The 18,547-nt window shown below is 45.6% G+C and overlaps 2 protein-coding genes across 3 annotated transcripts in view; both read right to left on the reverse strand.

Annotated features, from left to right (window-relative positions):
- Nucleotides 1–349: 349 nt before the first annotated feature.
- NIT2 (nitrilase family member 2) lies at nt 350–11,682 on the reverse strand. Of its 2 annotated transcripts, none has more exons than XM_040583202.1 (10): nt 11,624–11,682; nt 9,558–9,676; nt 6,716–6,836; nt 6,508–6,596; nt 4,886–4,979; nt 3,828–3,902; nt 3,336–3,414; nt 2,593–2,691; nt 1,532–1,587; nt 350–1,145 (listed from the first exon to the last, which is right to left on the reverse strand). In XM_040583202.1, exons 1-10 carry the CDS (start codon nt 11,640–11,642, stop codon nt 1,057–1,059), a joined length of 840 nt encoding a protein of 279 aa, XP_040439136.1. In that variant the 5' UTR covers nt 11,643–11,682; the 3' UTR covers nt 350–1,056. The 2 variants fall into 2 exon arrangements, with proteins under 2 accessions (XP_040439136.1, XP_040439135.1); XM_040583201.1 differs by lacking the exon at nt 11,624–11,682 and adding an exon at nt 10,573–10,754.
- Nucleotides 11,683–17,723: 6,041 nt separating this feature from the next.
- Nucleotides 17,724–18,547, reverse strand: part of TBC1D23 (TBC1 domain family member 23) — a 36,011-nt gene continuing 35,187 nt past the window's right edge. Inside the window, exon 20 of the mRNA XM_040583197.1 lies at nt 17,724–18,168. The gene's annotated coding sequence lies outside the window, so the exon portion shown is untranslated. The remainder of the gene's footprint in view (nt 18,169–18,547) is intronic.

An 18,547-nucleotide genomic window follows, 5' to 3' on the forward strand; every position in this document is an offset into this window, starting at 1 on the left:
AGGTGTCTTCATTCCATGAAAAGAAAAAACAAAACCAAAACTATACAGAATGCTAGGCTGCTTTTGTAAGTATTTTAAAGCTGTCTTTAATAATGAGCAAGAGCAATAGAAATAAGGAGTGTTTCCCATGCAGCTGATGGGAGTTTGCCTTTGGCAGCAATAATGCATTTAAAAATGCAGCAATTCTAGCACCTGTCTTCTGGAAGAACGTGGGCAGGAAGACTTCATCAGTGTAACTGGTTTTCTAACTCCTTTTGCCTGACTCCCTTCAGCCTTTCCCGGTGAAACCCAGAATTCAAGCCCATTCAGATGTTGCGTTAAGCATGCGGTATATATAGAGCAAAGGTGGGGTGACATGCAATTGCTTTAATAAAACAGTAACCTGCATCACTTCAGCAATAAACAAGAATTGCAGTAAGGATAACTTTATATATTATATTTTAGGCACGACACATGAGCCAAAACCTGTTACAGATTCTTCTACAGTAGTAGTTCTGTCTGGCAGCTTCTTGCGTTGTCCCAAGTCGTGCAGAGCAGAATTTGCCCTGTTTTGCTTAGTGTGTTACATTTTAAGCTTTCCAAGTTAGAACTTGGGTATTCAAGGAACTCTGTTAAGGCGCACACAACTAAGGATGGAGCTGGAAGAATCATGCCTCTAGATTATCCGGTAATTCACAGGAAAACTCATAATACCAAAGCTGAATTTGCAGGGTTTCCAGAGAAAACAAGGTCTGCATTTCTCTGTTCTACAAAAAAGCCCCCAAAAGGTAACTAAACATTAGCATTGATTTTTATGCATCACAATTACTGTTGTGTTGAACTGATTTCACCTCCATCTTTACCCTAGCTGTAAAATGCTACAAAACACTGAAGGAGATGCGACTTCTGTATTTGAATCAGTTTTATAATTACACCACCAAGGTGGTTTGGTTTCTGATTTTGTTCTTTTTAACTGGCACATTTAGCAGTAGATTGTGGAACAACTGCTAAGGGAATCCTTCCGAAGACAAAAGCAGGAGCCATTATGCCAGCTGAGCCTTCCCTATTCACGCAGCTTCACTTTTTCATCTCTATGCCGTAGAGATCACAACGCTTCTGGCTTAAAATAGGAATTTGCTCACGTATTTCTGCAAGTTTCTTCAGATCTGCAGGGGTTGGGGAAGAAACAGCTATTAGAAAAGCAGTCAAAAACAAAAGCTGCTGACTTGCTCTGAGGTCAGGCAGGGCAGCAAGGGGCTTTCGTGGAGAAGGGGGTTTGTAGGGCACCACGACTGGCAGCCAGGGCTGAAGGAAGCTGCAGCTTTGCTCTTCCCTCAGGCGGCAGCTTCCTCAGGAGTAAGGAAACTGGAAGAGTACAGTCAAGTGCTGCTTGTTCTTGCCTTAGTCTAGCAAAGCTGAAGGTATGCGAACACTGCATCATCTGTAACTGCAGGTGCGAGCCCACACACTTAAAACTGTCTCTTCTTCATCTCGTGACCTGTACTTCAGAAAGAAAGCGGGGGGGGGGGGGAGGGGAATCTTTTACTCTTACCTATATCTGCGTATATAACGGTTTCCTCAGCCCCAGCTTTGGCTATGACTTCACCCCTGCAGAATTGAGCACATTTGTTCACAGCATTAACACCGAGGTCTCAAGGCATCAGTCCAGTTGCTGCTGTTTGTACGAAGGGGAGTTCCCACCCTTGATGTCTACAGCTGAAGAAACAGGACTGTCCTAAAAATAACATAATTTGTAACTCTGGCATGACAGACACGGCTTCCAGGCTTCATCTATGGCACATTTTGTGGGTGACATACACATACTTAACATGTTTCTGAAGATCAAGAATGGTGGTAAGAGATACTATGAGCACCAGTACGTGAGCAATGCCTCAAGGGGAAAGAACTTCCCCAGGGAGAACCATGTTTGGCAAGGACTAACACCTCGTTTCAGATCCTGCTGGCTTTTAACAGGAGCACACTTACACCCTGTGTCATCTACTGAACGTTATTTACTGTGTCTCCCACTAGGTGTTCTGTCACTGTTTCATTCATGTAACGTTAAAAGCTGAAGACATAGATAAAGCTTTTCGTTCTTTGCCAACATCTGGAAGAGAACAATCAGTGGGTTCCTTTGAAAGAAAAGTAACTGTCTGAAGATTTGGTCACTTTTACCTCCTGTGCACCTGTGTGACTTCTGCTTAAGTCAGACTAGCCAAGATGATGTTCTTGTTCTTTCTTATGTCAAAACAGTGTTGTTCCTTGAGGAAATTAAACAGTTTTGTGTAAGCTGTTTAAGGTGATTCAGTTCTGCACACAGAATTACCACAATGCACAGGATGTACAGACCAAACTTCAGGGGCAAGCTGAAAAGATCAGTAATGCTAAATAATACATACTGTTGAACTAGTCTTAGTTTCTTCCTTGTTTTTCAGTCAGTTTTAAAGGATGATTTTGAGAATGTCAACTTAAGTCTCAGGTGCTTTATACCAAGCACTTGCAACGTTTTTAAGAGTAGATGGAAATATAAAGTAAATATTTTTATAAAATAAAAAAACCATTTTTTTAATCAAGAAAGTGGTCTGTGTTGGGGGTGTGTGTTTCTGAACTCACCATGGATTTACTACAGTGCTGTGTCCCCAGGCAACATAGGATGCTTTTTCATCTCTAGCAGGAGATACGGTAGCTACGTAGACTTGATTATCAACAGCTCTGTTCACAAAAAGACAAGGGAAGCAGAGGGAAAAGTGAGTAGAATTTTTTTTTTTATACCACCAATTAACAAAGCAGAAGAGAAAGAATTCACTCGGATGGCAAGATGCATCTCCTTCTAGGGAGGAGCCAAAACTGCAAGTGGTAGCGAGGTCAGAGAGAGCAGAGCCTGGAAAGAGAAGGCTCTAGCGCCTGCTCCAGAGTCAGGGGTAGAATGAATTACATGTTCATTCAGTATGTAGCAAAGGTGATCGGTGCTGACAAAATGAATAAATAATACTGCATTCATGAAGCTCAGGGTCTATTTCTATCTGTAATTAAAGCAGTTCTCAAATGGTTATTGGCTCTTCCCCCAAGAATTTGTGTGAAGGCTGTTTAGAGCCATGGGGAAGAGGCCCTTGAAAGGGCGTGACTGCAGAGGGGCTGGCAGGAGGGAAGGATGAGCCTTTCCTGATTTTCCCCTTGGCAGCAAAGTCACGTTGGTGTCCCACGCCAGGCCTGGGGGGAGTGGTGCGGCTCCAGTGGCAGAGGGGCCCTGCAGCACCGCTTCTGACGCACAGCATCAGCTGGACCACAAGAAGGGTTCGGTTCCGCCTGCCAGAGCTCCCTCTGAACAGGAGGGTAAGCTCTTGCTGCCTTCTTACCGTCCCCTCTGTAGCAGCTCCCAGTGAGCTGGTCCTGTTGTCAGGTTAAAAGCTCCGGGATATGTCAGCAGCTGGCAACCTTTGTTAAAGGAACGTTGGGTTAGGACATCGTTAAGGGAAAGGGAAGATGGTTTACCCTAGAGCGCCCGAGGTGAGGTTTCTTTCAGCACCTCCTGACCTCTGCCCAAAATGGAACCAGATGAAGTCTGTCCGTGCACGGCAACTACTTAAGTCAGCCAAGCCCTGGGGCGCGTTACCAAACGTGGGGATTCACCTGTCGCATCACTCCACCTGCAGATGTGTACCGGGGAGCGACTGTGGCGTTACTCAGGGGGGACAGACACTCACTGAACACCAAAGTCTCGGGCACAAGATGGGTTTAGTGTAACCGGGCAAGGACTAGCGTGCCCGATGGCACAGACTGCCCTGAAACAGCCTGGCGTAGCTCAGGCCTTAGGGCTAGCCGTGCTCCGCTAGGTGACCCAGCCTCACCTTGCTGTCCGTAGATTTGAGCCATCTCAGCAAATCTGATATCATAGCAGATGCCCAGGCCCACTTTACAGTATGCTGTTCTCAAAACACAAGAGACAACAGTCATTGCTATCACAAAAGCAATCACAAGACTCCCTGTAGCCATCCTGCCATCTGCTATTTTATGTGTCTCACAGTAACGAGCAGCTATAGCTAAATGTGTACCCTTCATCTGGAACAAGCACTGGCCATCTGTGGCAGAGAATTCATGCTTCATGATGAGAGGAAGACTATGAGAAGCAGTCTTACCTGCCCTTTTAAATCAGCCATTTCCACAAAAATCATGTAATATCAGGTCTTTGTGTAATGTATTCCCCTCTGAGTTAGCTGTATGGTTTTCAGTTATTTTCTTTTCAAGGAAAGAAAGCACTCACTGCTCTTCATGGACTAAAGCTACCGTCACGTACTTTCTTAACAGCATACACGCTGCAAGGGGGAAAAACTGACCATGGGAGACGAGACCCTTCGGAGCTCAGCAAACAGCAGGTGTTAGTTTTTCAGTGCTAGGTGGGGTGGGGGGAATAGGTGTCTTGCTTTTTTATCAGATGTGGTTGATTCAAGAACATTGGAATTGGATTTGCACTTAATGTCTCCATGATTATATCATCCTCACATGAAACAATGTGCTGGTGTAGCTGCTTGCTGCATATATTCTTTTCCAAGCCGTGTTTTGTAAGAACCATTTTAAAGAGGTAACTGCTATAAAAAAAAATACAGTAACTTCTCTTTAACAAATCAATAGGACCATTATTTATTAAGGGAAGTTCCATGATGCATCTTCAACTCTTTTTACTCCTCTGTCCTCTTGCAATCACATTGCTTTTTAAAAGTTTTAGAAGTGACCCATGCACTTAGAACAAACTTAAACTACATTTGCCATGGCTGTCAAATACCTAATGTAAATCTGATCATTGTCTAAAAATCCACTGCTGGGGAGGAGGAGGGGGAAGGGAACTCCAGAATGACTGTACTGTTACTGTGGTAGAGCACCTTAAAGAGAGGGCTTGTCTTGTACTCACGAGTATCGAATGTGGACAAACTATTCCCTGGACTCAGTGTTTCAGACTCTTTGAACTGTATCTTCCCAGGAACGTTAATGTCAAACAAATGAACCTGTAATTATAATATGATTAATAACAATTTATCTGCTTGCTATTTGTGCCTCCTATTAGGCACGTGTTTTCTAGTTAGCGTTACTTAGATTACGCTTTTGTCAGGATCCTAACTATCTGAAGATAATTTAAAGCAGTTTTCTTCTTTACAGAAATATACATGTCTAAAGTTATTTGGTAAAAAAACCCCAAAGGCCATTTTAAACATAGAAACCCTGTGACCCAAGTGATGCACATATCAAAAGCTTATGTTGCTTACTAAACAGAATGCTCTGTCCTTCTCCCATGCAGTAATAAAAAGTAATTAAGAATAGCTAAGAATATAACAATTAATTTGTAGTACAGCTCTGTATCTTCTTCTTGGAAAGAATCCCTGCAGAATTGCTAGATATCATCTAACGAGTAATTTTGCAAAAGAAAGGATACATACAAAGTGTCTTGAATTATTCAGGATGATTTTAGTGTATTAAAGCAGGTGATATTTTCCTCTCTAAGATTTGAGTCCCATTCCTGCAAAACTTCAAGCAAATACCTTCGCCAAGTCATAAAGTTCCCATGACTTCAGCTATGCAGATGCCTCTTAGCCCCTGCAGACAGTCTTTATCTCTCCCTGGCAATGGAAGATTCTGTTCCTGACCGGAGCTTCCTAATGCAGCAGATTTTATATTTTTCATTCCTGTTTACACAGTACAAGCCTGCACTCATTCTACAAACAACTAGTGTGCTTGCAGACTGGTGTGCTGTGATGGAAGGAAGGCAACACAGTACTTCAGAAAGTGATATAATAGTATAGCTAAGTGTAGAGTCAGTTAACAAAATAAATTAATACCCACACCCCACAGGTATTCTGCATCAACTCGCTTATTCCCAGTAACCTTGTGTTTTCTTTTTTGTTGTGGTCTTTTTCCCCACCATGAAAGAAATAAGCTGTTGTTCACCTAAGGAATGATACCTGTATGCACAGTCAGATGAACAGAAACTACACCTTGCAGTTATGAACAGGCAGTAGTGCCTCAGAAGGCACAGAGCAATGTCCGGGTGGAAGACAACAGTGAGCAAGTGTCAGACACAGCTTAACTCTGGAACTTGGACTTGGGTTGTCTGCACTAACCATACATACAGCACACAAAGTATGTAAAGAACAGTATTTATGACAACAGAAGGGCTAAATCCCTTGGGAACCTGAGGGAAAATCCTGATCCCACTTAACTAGCACTATGTTTTAGACCTAGACCAAGGTACACAGATAAGTTGGATCAGGATTTACTCCTTACCACAATTTTCGCAGCATCTGGGAAAAGCCAATTATATCTTCTGCATTTTATCATCCTTACCCAGAACAAATTTATGACCACCTTTGGAAGGGGTGTTTACATGTCCCAAATAAAAATTACATGCAATTTTACTGACAGTACACAGCTTACTAGTAAAGCAAGATTGTACTAATTCACATCACCTTTAGGCACAGATTAAACCATTTGCGCACCACTGCCGAGAAGCCTTTTAATAACAATGTTCTGCCCTCTTACCTTCCTATGCTTTGCCAACGTAGCACCGTCAGGCCCAAAGACAGTACACGTGTTATACAGCTTTCCACCATCCTCTTCTGGAATGGATCCTTTGTAAAGGTGAGAACAAAGATTTTGCCCACTGTATTACATGGAATTTTGATCCGATGGCACTAACAAACATAGCCTGTTTTTCCCTTCAATGAGACTGTCACTAAGAGTAAACTACCTCCAACAAGATATATGCTGCACTCCTTTGCAACTTCTGAGAGCTTTTGTGTTGACTCCCCAGGGATCTTCTCTGCATAATCCTTAAAGTACTGGGTTCCATATGGAGAATTAAAACATTCCTAGAATTAGAAAATAAAATTACATTAAAATCTAGTAACACCACTGCAAGGAGATGTACTTGGCATTTCAAAATCCTCTCTATCAATGTTCTCATACAATCTTTAGTTACACAAGTTTAGTTTACAGGAACTCAATAAGCAAATCTGAAAATATCAAGCGGCCATAACAATTAGATAAAATGCAGCGGGTGTGTCAGTGTGAACACATGCCAAACAGAACAAGAGCTAGGAGTGTCATGCAAGCTGCAAGTAACAAGGCTAGCACATTTATCAGTCTAGACTTAGCAAGATCACAAGGGATGTTCTCATCGGAACAATGAGCCAACTTCTACCCAGCTCATTTGACTAGTTACAAGCTAAATAGATCCTCTCAAAACTGAAATGGGCTCATGCTCGTCCACAGCCCACGATTTCTTCAGTTTTAAGAGGACCTTTGCAAAAGCATGCATTTTCAAAATTGCTTTTATGCTTTTGCTAAAACAATCCTTTAAACACCATTTCCACACAACTGAACAATGTCTTCTGTCCTAGGCTCTAGTTACAGATTTGCTGTCCCTCAGAACCAGGCATGTGATCGTTACACAGTAAGATTAATGGAGCAGTTTAGATGCCTGAACTAGGTGGCCAGTGCTGTTTGAGATGCTCAGGATATCCAGAACTTTGACCCTGCATTATATTTGCCAGCTCTGTGAAAAGGTGAGACATGCCCCCCATACACACACACTTTTTTGTCCCCTAAAGGAATGCAGCTGAAGGTCACAAACAGGCTATCAAACTCCTCAAACTCAAGTACCAGCTCCTACTCTTTGGCAAGCGATTCCCAGCTCAAGCACCTGCCTTGACTGTTACCTTTGCTCACTGCAAGTTGTAACAAGACACCCCTCCAAAAAAAAGGAAAGAAAAAAAAAAATCAAGCTGTAAACAGCACAATAAACATTTATGCCTTACCTGCTCAAGCATACTTTTTAACAACTGTAGCAGATTCTGCCGAACTGGAATAACTGAACGGGTATGTTTTGCCCCACATACAGACTCTGGGCCAACAGGTGCTAGCTAACCCACAGCAGCATTTGTAGATGGAAAAAGCAGGAAGGGAAGTGTCTGCCGCCTGTCAAATGAGCTTCCTGGCCTTTGAAAGTTGGACTGAACTTCAAGGAAATGAAAACAATGCCAGCTGCCTCCACCTTCTTCTTGCCACTTGCAGTGGCAATGCAGGTGGTACTAAACCCATGGGTTCAAGAGAACAGGCAGCGCTCTGTGTGAGCTGGCAGTGGCAGTGCATGGGCCTGTTCATAAATCGATGCCGATACAAAACTACAAACCGTCTGCACAAGATCACCTAGCCCTATGCTCTCCAAAGTGGTAAGAATCCAGGGACAGATCTTTGAATTGCATTCTATCGATTTCTAGATTCAAATGGAGTATGTTTTTATTCCTTTATCCATAAACATTATGAACTGTTTTGCTCACGCAAATTTTTCCTGGTTCAGAAATTAAAAAACTTTAAGACGCCAGGGCTAACATGTCACAGGAAAACTGCCATATGTCTGCAGAGGTGTAGATCACATAGTCAGTACAAGTTCTGTTCTTTATGTTGTGTGACTTTAAAAAAAAAAAAAAAAAAAAAGTGGAGGGATGAGAATATTTCATGCCCAACATCTTAAAGCCAGAAAAAATCTACCTCCCAGACGTCTGTGAAAAAACTTGTCCTTGTTTGACAAGTTTTACTCTAAAGGCATAAATTATCATTGGCAAAGTGAGTATCTCATCTAAATAGGTCTGGAAAACTCAGTGTTTGTACACATGATGAAACTAGCAAATAATAGATAATCTCAAAGTAGGCGGCCCAGCCAGAACAATCAAAGGTCACATTTGCAACCCACAAGCTGCACTAGCACAGAGGAGCTGGGAAGGTTGCTTAATGCTCTGCCTGTGATGGTAGGAAGGAAAACATTCTGTGTGTAAAACATCCAGACCAAAAATTCACCCAGAGAAGAACTCTGCGCTCCTGAGTCAGATGCTGCAGGGCACAGGGGTAACAGATGTAACCCCAGGAAGAGGAAAAAAGCTCAAAGCTGCACTGGGAAGGTCACCACGCTGCCAGCACACTCACCCATGTGAAAATTCAGCTGAAGTCCAAAAGGAAATCAGAAATGTTCAGTAGTTTTAAGTGGCTATTTACGTTCCCACACAAGGCAGTCACCACAAAAATGTGTTTTAATCGTAATCCAGCACCAAATGACCTGCTGGGAACATCTTAAGTCTATTTTGTCTCTCATGTACTATCTAATCTGGAATGATTATAGCAAAGACAGTCACCGTATACCTGTTCTCTTTCCTCTTCATATCAATATTCTTTAGTTGAAAATCACCTTTCCCTACATTTCTAGCAGAGAAGGCTCCCGGCAAAGGTTCAAACTGCAGTGTCACTTCTGTGAATTCAGAACCTAGTAGTGATGGAATGGCCTGGGATTTAAACCAGCAAAAACTTAACCGGAATCCTACACCACAAAAAAAGACAACCTGCTGCTTCTTTTTTTTTGCCTTTTTTTTTTTTCCTTCTTAAGTGTGCTGCTAGATAGAATCCCTGGGGTTTTTTCTTGTCTGGAGCCTCACACAGCACCTAAGCTATCCTGAGAGAAACAACAATGTATAATACGTTAGTGGCACTAAAAAGAGGTTTCCAAGAGAGGTGCTAAGTAGACCATGATCCTTACTCACAGGTAGAGCCACAACTTTTGCTCCTTTAGCTGATGCTTCTCTCACCAGTCCACAGGCTCGTTGAAGGTTATCTGATTTAACAGCAGATACATGAAGCTGAATAAGAGCCAGGCGGAAGTCTAATGCCAGAAACGAAAAAACTGGTCAGCAGAATTCCCCCAGGAAAAACTCTCCAAAATGTGAATTCACTGATAAGCATTTAACAAAATAAATATATTAACACATACACAAACTACTTCTGACTCACTCTGCAGTTTGTCTATGACTCTGGAAACAGTTTCTTAACAGAGTGAGGACATTCAAACCCAGGCTCACTGGTGGGAACCACACACCACCATCCCCCTGCCCAGGCTGAAGCTCAGAGCTCATCCATGAGCAGCACCCAGCCCCGGCAGCACCCACCCAAGTTCTAATGTCAGGAGTTACTGCGTGACAGAAAGGCAGACCACCAGCCACCCAGGCCTGCTTCTCCCCTCCCCACTTGCCACAGGCTTTGTGAGCCTGCCTTTTGCTGCAGCCATCACCCCATGAGCACACCCTCAAACACCACTAGCAAACTCAAGCGTTGGATAATCCCCAAAGCACCACATACAGCAACAGTGTGCTTGTGTCCCTCAAATCATACCTAGCCTAGGAAACGGCTATAAACCCCAATAACGGTAACATCCTTCCTGATCATTTCTTCACAATTTGGTTTCTAGCTGAGAGCCAGTTGCAAGTGTTGCCAACACGCCTCCAGCGTGGCTGAGCAGGGTTTGTGTCTGCAGGCTCCTGGGGTACGCGAGTAGAAGGGATCAAACCAAGTTTTGTGTGGACCCCTCGGACTGCCTCCCATGAATCTCCTGCTGCCTTGGGACTAGGAAAACACATCTGCTCAGGCACAACTGTCTCCCTCTTTTTTTTGTTTTTAATAAAAAAAAAAATGATTTAAAAAAAAATTTAAAAAGTGCTCTAGCTTCGTAAAGAAAAGTATCCCTGCTTCAAAGCCCCTCTCTTCTCTAGGAAACTTCCGTACCGCACAGTCGAAGATCACTACAGGGTACAGAAAAAACTGCAGCACCGCCGCGGCGCTGGGGCAAAGGGAAGAGGGCTGCAGGCGAGCTCAAGGCAGGACCGAGCATCCCTCTCCTGCTGCTGCAGCGCCCGCCCCAGCGCCCCGGCACCAGCCCCGGGGGTCGGCACACCATGAGCCCCCACCCCGGCACCAGCCCCCGGGGGTCGGCACACCATCAGCCCCCACCCCGGCACCAGCCCCCGGGGGTCGGCACACCATGAGCCGCCCTCGCCCGCGGCTGTCCCCGCCGTCCCCAGGGGCCGGGGCCGGCACAGGCAGCGCCCGGACCCGCCCAGGCACATCTGTGGGGCATCCCCTAGCTCAAAGCGGTCGGACTCGTACAGATTTATACTCAGCATAAATTCACTGTTCAATAAACCAAACGAAACCCGGAAGACCAACCGCCCGGGCAAAGTTTAATCAACCTTCCGGCGCGCCCGCAGCCAGGAGGCCGTTGATCCCGCCTCCCCGGGCCGCAGGGCCGCAGCCGAAGGGGAACGCCACGCTCGGCCGCAGCGAACGCGCCCGCAGCTCGGTTCGGCACCGACCCCCGCGGGGACACGGGGTGGCGCGTCACCCCCGCCCCCCCCCTCCGACGGCCACCGAGCGCGCGCCGGACGCCCCCGGGAGCCCAGCATGGCTGGCACGTGTCCCCGCCGCAGGCCGCCGAGGGGACCGGGGCCGCCGCAGACCGAGCGCCCGGGCGGCCGCCTCCGGCACCGGCCTTATCCCGCACGCCCAGGGCTCCGGGCCGCACTCGGGCCCGGGCTTCCCCTGCGGGCCCCCCCTGAGGCCGCCTCGGAGGAGCGGGCGAGGGCCCGGCGGGGACAAGCAGGGGCACGCAGCGCCTCAGGAGGAGGCGGCAGCCCCCAGCTGCACGCAGCGGCCGAGGCCCGGGGCCCCGCCAGAGCGGCGAGCCCTGCCCCGTGCGGCGCCCGTCCCCACGCCTGCGGCGGGGGGGGGGAGGGGTCCGGGAGGAAGCAGCCGCTACCCCGCGCCCGCCGGCACTCACTGCCCATGGCCGCCCGCATCCCGGCGGCTCCCGCCGGCCCGGCGCGTGCGCGGGGCGGGGCAGGGGGCGGGGCAGCCCGCGAGGCGGCGCGGGGTCGGCAGCGCACCCGCGGCCCCTCCCGCACCGGCCCGCCCCCCCGGCTCCTCAGGCCGCGCCGCTCCCGCCAACGGCGCGCTGCCCGCGGGCCTTCCACAGCCTCGGGCCTGCCAAGAGCGTCTTTTATGGAACTTTGTGGAATTTCGGTTCCTGTTGCGTACACGGAGGAGCCTCCCCCAGGCTGGCAGCGCACGGCAGCAGCGGGGGCCCAGGTAACCCGGCGGTGGCCCAAGCTAGCGGCCCGGGCTGCCCCGCCTGCCGCCCGCGGCCGGGGAGGCGCCGCTGCTGCGGTGGCCCCGCTCCCTCACGCCGCCCCAGCGCGGGCAGCGGCGGAGCAGCAGCGCTCCAGCAGCGCCCCTGCCCGGGCTGCAGGCCCTGCCCTGCCCTCGGCTCGGCGCGGGAGGGACAGCGCGGTGCCGCTTTCAAACCGCAAGTACCCGAAAGCGCTAAATACGCCTAGAAGGGCGAGTTACGCACGGCCGCTCCCCCCGCCCCGCCCGAAGGCGAAGCCCCTCAGCCGCTCCGCAGCCTCTGCGTGCCCTGGAAAGGTTATTTGACAGGATCAAAAGCTTTGGAGCTGCCCTCAGGATGCAGCTGGAGGCGCTACGGTGGCGGCCGGGACCCGGGCTGAGGTGTAAGGGGAGCTGCACGGGGAGGCCGGGTAACCCCGACTGTGCACCCCGAGCACAACCCCACGGCGCCAGCCCGAGAGGCCCGGGGGTGAGGGGCACGGTTCCGTACACGGCCTCACACGGGGCAGCAGCCACCCCGGCACCACCGGCGAGGGTACGGCCCTGCGCAGGCTGTGGAGCACACAGGGAAGCACTTCCACGTGGCAGGAAAGGCCACCGCCAGGAAAGGCTGGCTGTCCTGCTGCCACAGACCTTCCTTCTGTCAAAAAAATAAATAAAAATTAAAACCCCAGCAACACAGCAGCTGCCACCTTACATTCAACAATACAGAGGGCAGCGCATGCAAAGTAGAAGTGCCCGCAAACCGCTGGCAGGCAGTGCTGGAAGTCCCTGAACGAGGAGGCCAGGAAGCAGCATACTTACTGTTTCAATTTTTCCTTTCAAAAACTAGCACTCCAGTATTGTAACTGGAATTTCTGCTCAGCAACACAAGTTTTGTGATGATTTAAAGAACGAAGTCAAAATTTCTTAGTGACTAAGTATCCTTTATTGGCAGCGCCGGATGCATGGGGGATCCTTCCGCCTAACGTGGAACTAACTATCTTATATTACAGCCAAAGAAATATCTATAGTTAGACAGGCAGGAATACGGATGTGGGAAAGAAGGCACCAACAAGGTCCTCCTGGAGAACAGAAATGGCCTAACCAGAACCCGAACTGGAATAACCAAAATGCCCATGATAGACAAAATATGTCAGATTTGAGAGAATTGATTATCCAAGGTATCAGGGAGGCAGTCCCAAGGGGGCAGAATATTATTAATCAGGGAAAGGACGAGTCCCCTGTGGGCTGGTTAGAGAGACTGAGGAAAAATTTACAAATGTATTTTGGGGTGGACCCAGCCTCTCGAGTTGGAGAAGCATTACTAAAACCCCAATTTGTGGCCAGATCATGGGGGGATATAAGGAAGCTGGAAAAGCTGGATGAGTGGCAGGATCGAGGATTACAGAAATTGTTGAGGGAAGCTCAGAAAGTGTATGTGTGGAGGGATGAGGAGAAACAAAAAGCAAAAGCAAAAATACTTGTAGCAGCATTCCGGGAAACTCAGCAAAGGGGACAGCCGAAAACGATCTCAAAAACTCCCAGATCAGAAGGTGAAAAAAGACAGCTGATGATTCCAGGGAAGAGGAACAAGGATTCCCTTGCGAAAACACCCCAATGTTATTATTGTGGGCAGAAGGGACATTTCAAAAAGCACTGTCGGAAGTGAATGAAGGACAAACAGATGTTTAAAGAAGAGGAATAGGGGTGTCAGGGGCTCTACAGTCTGGGGACAAAAGCAACATCTGGGCCCTTGATAAATTTTAAGATTGGTCCTCAAGGGGTGGAACTAATGTTTTTAGTTGATACAGGAGCCGAACGATCTACAGTTTGGCACATCCCTTTGGGATGTCGAGCAAGCAGAGATACAGCTTTAGTAGTAAGAGCAAAAGGGGAACCTTTCAGGGTTCATATTATTAAAAATGTAAAGATTGAATCTAAACCCAAAATTTGTGTAGGAGATTTCTAATTAGTGGGAGAAGCAGAAAATAATTTATTAGGATGAGATTTGATTATACAATTAGGAATAAAATTGGAAGTGGAAAAGGGTACAATCATGGTAAACATATCAATTAACAGTAAAAGATGAAGAATGCATAAACTCGAAGGTCTGGTATAACCAAGAAGAAATAGGAAAATTGAATATTGAACTGGTGGAAGTGCAAATAATGGATCCAAGAGAACCAATTAGAATTAGGCAATATCCTATCTCGTTAGAAGGGAGAAAAGGATTAAAACCAATAATTGAAGACTTACTCCAAAAAGGAGCTTTAGAGCCTTTTATGTCCCCACATAATACACCCATCCTTCCAGTTAGGAAAGCAGACGGTAGTTACAGACTAGTTCAGGATTTGAGAGCTGTTAACTGAAGAACCATTACTAGGTTCCCGGTAGTGGCAAATCCATACACTTTATTGAATCCGGTATCCCCTGAACATACCTGGTACAGTGTAATAGATTTAAAGGATGCCTCTGGGCCTGCCCACTATCGGAAGCTAGTAGGGGTTATTTCTCATTCGAGTGGGAGGATCTGGACAGAGACAGAAAACAACAACTAAGTTGGACGGTATTACCTCAAGGCTTCACTGAATCTCCAAATCTGTTTGGACAGGCACTAGAAAAATTACTCACATCCTTTAAAACTAAAGGTGAAGTGAAGCTCCTACAATATGTAGATGATCTATTAATAGCGGGGAAATTGGAAAAAGAGGTTTGGGAAAACACAATAGGTTTATTGAATTTTCTAGGAGAAAGGGGGCTAAAAGTGTCACGGACTAAGTTGCAACTTACTGAGCCGGAGGTAAAATACTTAGGACATTGGATCACTAAAGGAAGAAAGAAATTAGACCCAGACAGGATAGCAGGGATAGTTGCCTTGCCAGCTCCAAAACCAAGAAGAGAAATACGACAACTACTAGGATTGTTGGGATACTGCCGACAATGGATAGAGGGATTCAGTGAGAAGGTAAAGTTTTTATATGAAAAACTTACCTTGGACGTGATAAAGTGGTCATCACAGGATGATGAAAAATTCCAATGCCTTAAAGATAACCTGGTAACAGCTCCTGTATTGAGCCTCCCAAATCTAAATAGACAATTTCAACTCTTTGTAAAACACCAGTAATTACATTGATTATGGAGTACTCACTCAGGATTGGGCTGGAAGCAAAAAGCCCGTTGGATATTTTTTGGAACTATTAGATCCAGTAAGCAAAGGATGGCCAACATGTTTGCAAGCAGTGGTGGCTGTGGCCTTGTTAGTCGAGGAAGCTAGGAAGGTTACATTTGGGGGATCTGTGGTAGTATATGTTCCTCGTGACATTAGATGAATCCTCCAACAGAAAGCAGATAAATGGCTTACCAACAATATATTATTAAAATATGAAGCTATTTTAATTCATTCCTCTGATTTGGATTTAAGGACTACTACGGCACAAAACCCAGCAGTTTTTGTTTGGGGAATGGGGGAAGACTAAACGTAACTGTATAGATTCAGTAGAGTTACAAACACAAATTAGACCAGATCTAGAGGAAAAGAGTTGGAGGAAGGGGAGAAATTTTTTATATATGGATCTTCTCGGGTGATTGAAGGAAACAGAACATCAGGATATGCCATCATAGATGGGAGTAATTGGGAAATAATAGAATCTAGGCCACTGAGTGCTAGTTGGTCTGCATAAGCATGTGAATTATATGCCCTTTTAAGAGCACTGAAAAGATTACAAAACAAAAAAGGGACAATATTTACAGATTCAAAACATGCCTTTGGAATAGTTCACACATTTGGAAAAATATGGGAAGAAAAGGGTTTAGTAAATACCCAGGGAAAGGGATTAATCCATGAGGAATTAATAAATATTACAGGCTATACAAGAACCTGAGGCGATATCTATAAGTCATGTCAGAGGACACCAAAAAGGGCTACAATTTAGGACTCGGGGAAATAATTTAGCAGATGAAGAAGCCAAGCAAGCGGCTCTCTTAACCTTAACAACCACCCAACAACTAAGACTGACAGATGAACAAATGCATGAACAAAAGGCTTATTCTTGAATGTGAAATATTGGAATGTGAAAAACTGGGAGGTAAACAAAAAGACAACAAATGGATTTTGCCAGACGGCAGGGAAATGTTACCAAAAGGATATGCCAAAAGGATATTACAAAGGTTACATCAACAAACACACTGGGGAACTAGAGGCCTTGTGGATAAATTCCTAAAATTCTACAGGTGTATAGGAGTTTTTGAAATGGCAAAACAAGTAGTACAGGGTTGTTTAATTTGTCAGAAAATTAATAAAAAACAAATAAGACAGACACCAGAAGGAGGGAGACCTTTGGCTCACCGACCTTTTGAAAGGATACAGGTGGATTTTACTGAATTACCAAAGGTGGGGCAATATAAGTATCTTTTGGTGATCATTGACCAACTAACTCACTGGGTTGAGGCATTTCCTACTACAAGGGCCACGGTTCAGACAGTAGCAAAACAATTACTTGAAAATATTATTCCCCGATATGGGATGATGAGAGTAATAGATCAGGGATCTCATTTCACATCTAAAGTTCTTAAAAATATTATATTAGCCTTGGGAATCCAGTGGGACTATCACACTCCTTAGCATCCCCAAAGTTCTGGAAGGGTGGAGAGAGTAAATCAGACCCTAAAACAACAATTATCAAAGCTCATGATTGAAACAAAAATGTCATGGATAAAGTGTCTTCCCTCGGCCCTGTTAAATACCAGAACTATGCCAAACTCAGTAACTAGAATCTCACCTTTTGAAACGTTGTATGGGATGCCTTATACCCAAGGGTTACCAATAGGTCATCCAAAATTGGAGGATGCGACCTAAGAAGGAACTCAGGGCTAAAGGTCTATTAGCTCAGAGCACGCCTTTAGATTTCACAATACACAAAATTCAACCAGGAGATAAAGTGTTGATAAAAACCTGGAGAGAAGATAACCTTAACCTTCGAAGGGAAGGGCCATTTCTTGTTCTTTTAACTACAGAAACAGCAATAAGGGTGGCTGGAAAGGGGTGGACACATGCATCAAGGGTAAAGGGACCAATAAAGGAATGGAGAGTTGTAAATGAACCTGGGGACACCAAACTTACCTTTAAAAGAACTTGATGTAACGGCTGGGGAAATTCATAGTGACTTCTGTAAAAGGGTAAACTCTAATTGAATTTACAAAAATTCAAAGTACAAGAGAACCAATGTTATCTTTAGTAGCTGATGGAACCCACTTTTCCCCAATTTTCCCAACCTCTGTTTGTGTTGGAAGTCCTAAAAAGGCACACCTTGGTAAAAACTGGAGGGGGCAAGACCGGAGGGAATCAGTGCTGCAGCTGACAAGGTCTGCCAAGGGCTGCAACCCCTGGGGCGGTGACCGCTGAGCATTACGATCAGCTGGGTTGGCTCATGTACAGTAGGTACAGTTATAAACCTAGCTTCTTCCTGTTGCCAATAAGTAGGGGAGAGTGATGGGGGTTCCAGTATAACATCAGACTACCTGTTGGCACAGGAAGGGGGAGTTTGTTGGAAATTTAATCTTACCAGTTGCTGTATACAAAATAGTATTGTAGTCCTGGGAATATTTTGGGGGGGTTGTTACTTATCCCTTGTTTAATACCATCTTTTATTTGTTTAATACTATCAGTGGTACTAAGCATGCAACTAGAAATAATGACTACAGCATGAAAAGCTGTTATCGAATTAGAAACTAAGACATGAATCAATGAGATAAACAAAAACAAAGGGGGGAATTGTGGAAAACATAGGCATGATTCTTGTCAAAATAGGATATGGTATGGTAAGTGTAATTGTTGTACCTTGTGTGAATTTAAAATAATTTGTGACCACTGTAACCTGTATCACAATTGTAATGAATAGGCGAATGTGCTTCTCCTTTAGAACAATGCAACCACTTCTTAGAAAACTCTGCCTGGAGCAGAGGCAATCGCTACTTAGGAAAGCGCGCCAAAGACCCTGAGACTCTCAAAAGCGCGCCAAAGAAGAGCCAACAGGAGGAGGAGGTGTACCCTAGTAACACAGATGACCCAATGGAGGAAGAGCAGGACGAACATTCGGCGAGAAGAGATTGGTCAAGATGCTACTATAAAAGACACCGTTTTCAGAACTCTGTGTGCGCGTGGTGGAGCTAAGGGAGCTCTTCGCGCACCCAGCGCTGTTTTGCTTATTGTTTCTCAGCCTAAATTGATTGAATCCAAAATAAAATTGTTTTAATTGTTATAACAATAAGTATACACATTACCCACTTTCCCCATTTAATACCCAGATACACCTATTCAACAACTCAACGTACTTTTCACAGTCCCCTCTCCCCCCATCAATGACTAGGAGAAATGTGCTGTCATTTTGTCAATGCTTTCATAACGTGACACTGAGAAATCTGGAATTTATGTGGAGACCCTTTCTATAATGTGACCACTTGCTAGCTTGTTTTGACCTTTCTATGAATGCTCACTAAGGCTCACCCAAAAGTATTTTAATAAAATCAATCTAAGTCTGAATTCCAAAATACGCACATTAAGATGTCACTGACAGTAGCTACCTATGATCCATAATCA

The sequence above is a fragment of the Falco naumanni genome, chromosome 2, assembly GCF_017639655.2.
Source record: "Falco naumanni isolate bFalNau1 chromosome 2, bFalNau1.pat, whole genome shotgun sequence".
Taxonomy (NCBI): domain Eukaryota; kingdom Metazoa; phylum Chordata; class Aves; order Falconiformes; family Falconidae; genus Falco; species Falco naumanni.

Excerpts from the sequence above, each read along its gene's own strand:
- NIT2 (XM_040583201.1), bottom strand. The coding sequence starts at position 10,744 with ATGGTGTGCCGACCCCCGGGGCTGGTGCCGGGGCGCTGGGGCGGGCGC. Across the intron at positions 2,692-3,335 it reads GAGCTGCTACAGAGGGGACG|AGCTGTTGATAATCAAGTCT; the intron begins GTAAGAAGGCAG and ends TTTTGTGAACAG. Across the intron at positions 1,146-1,531 it reads CGTTATATACGCAGATATAG|ATCTGAAGAAACTTGCAGAA; the intron begins GTAAGAGTAAAA and ends CAACCCCTGCAG.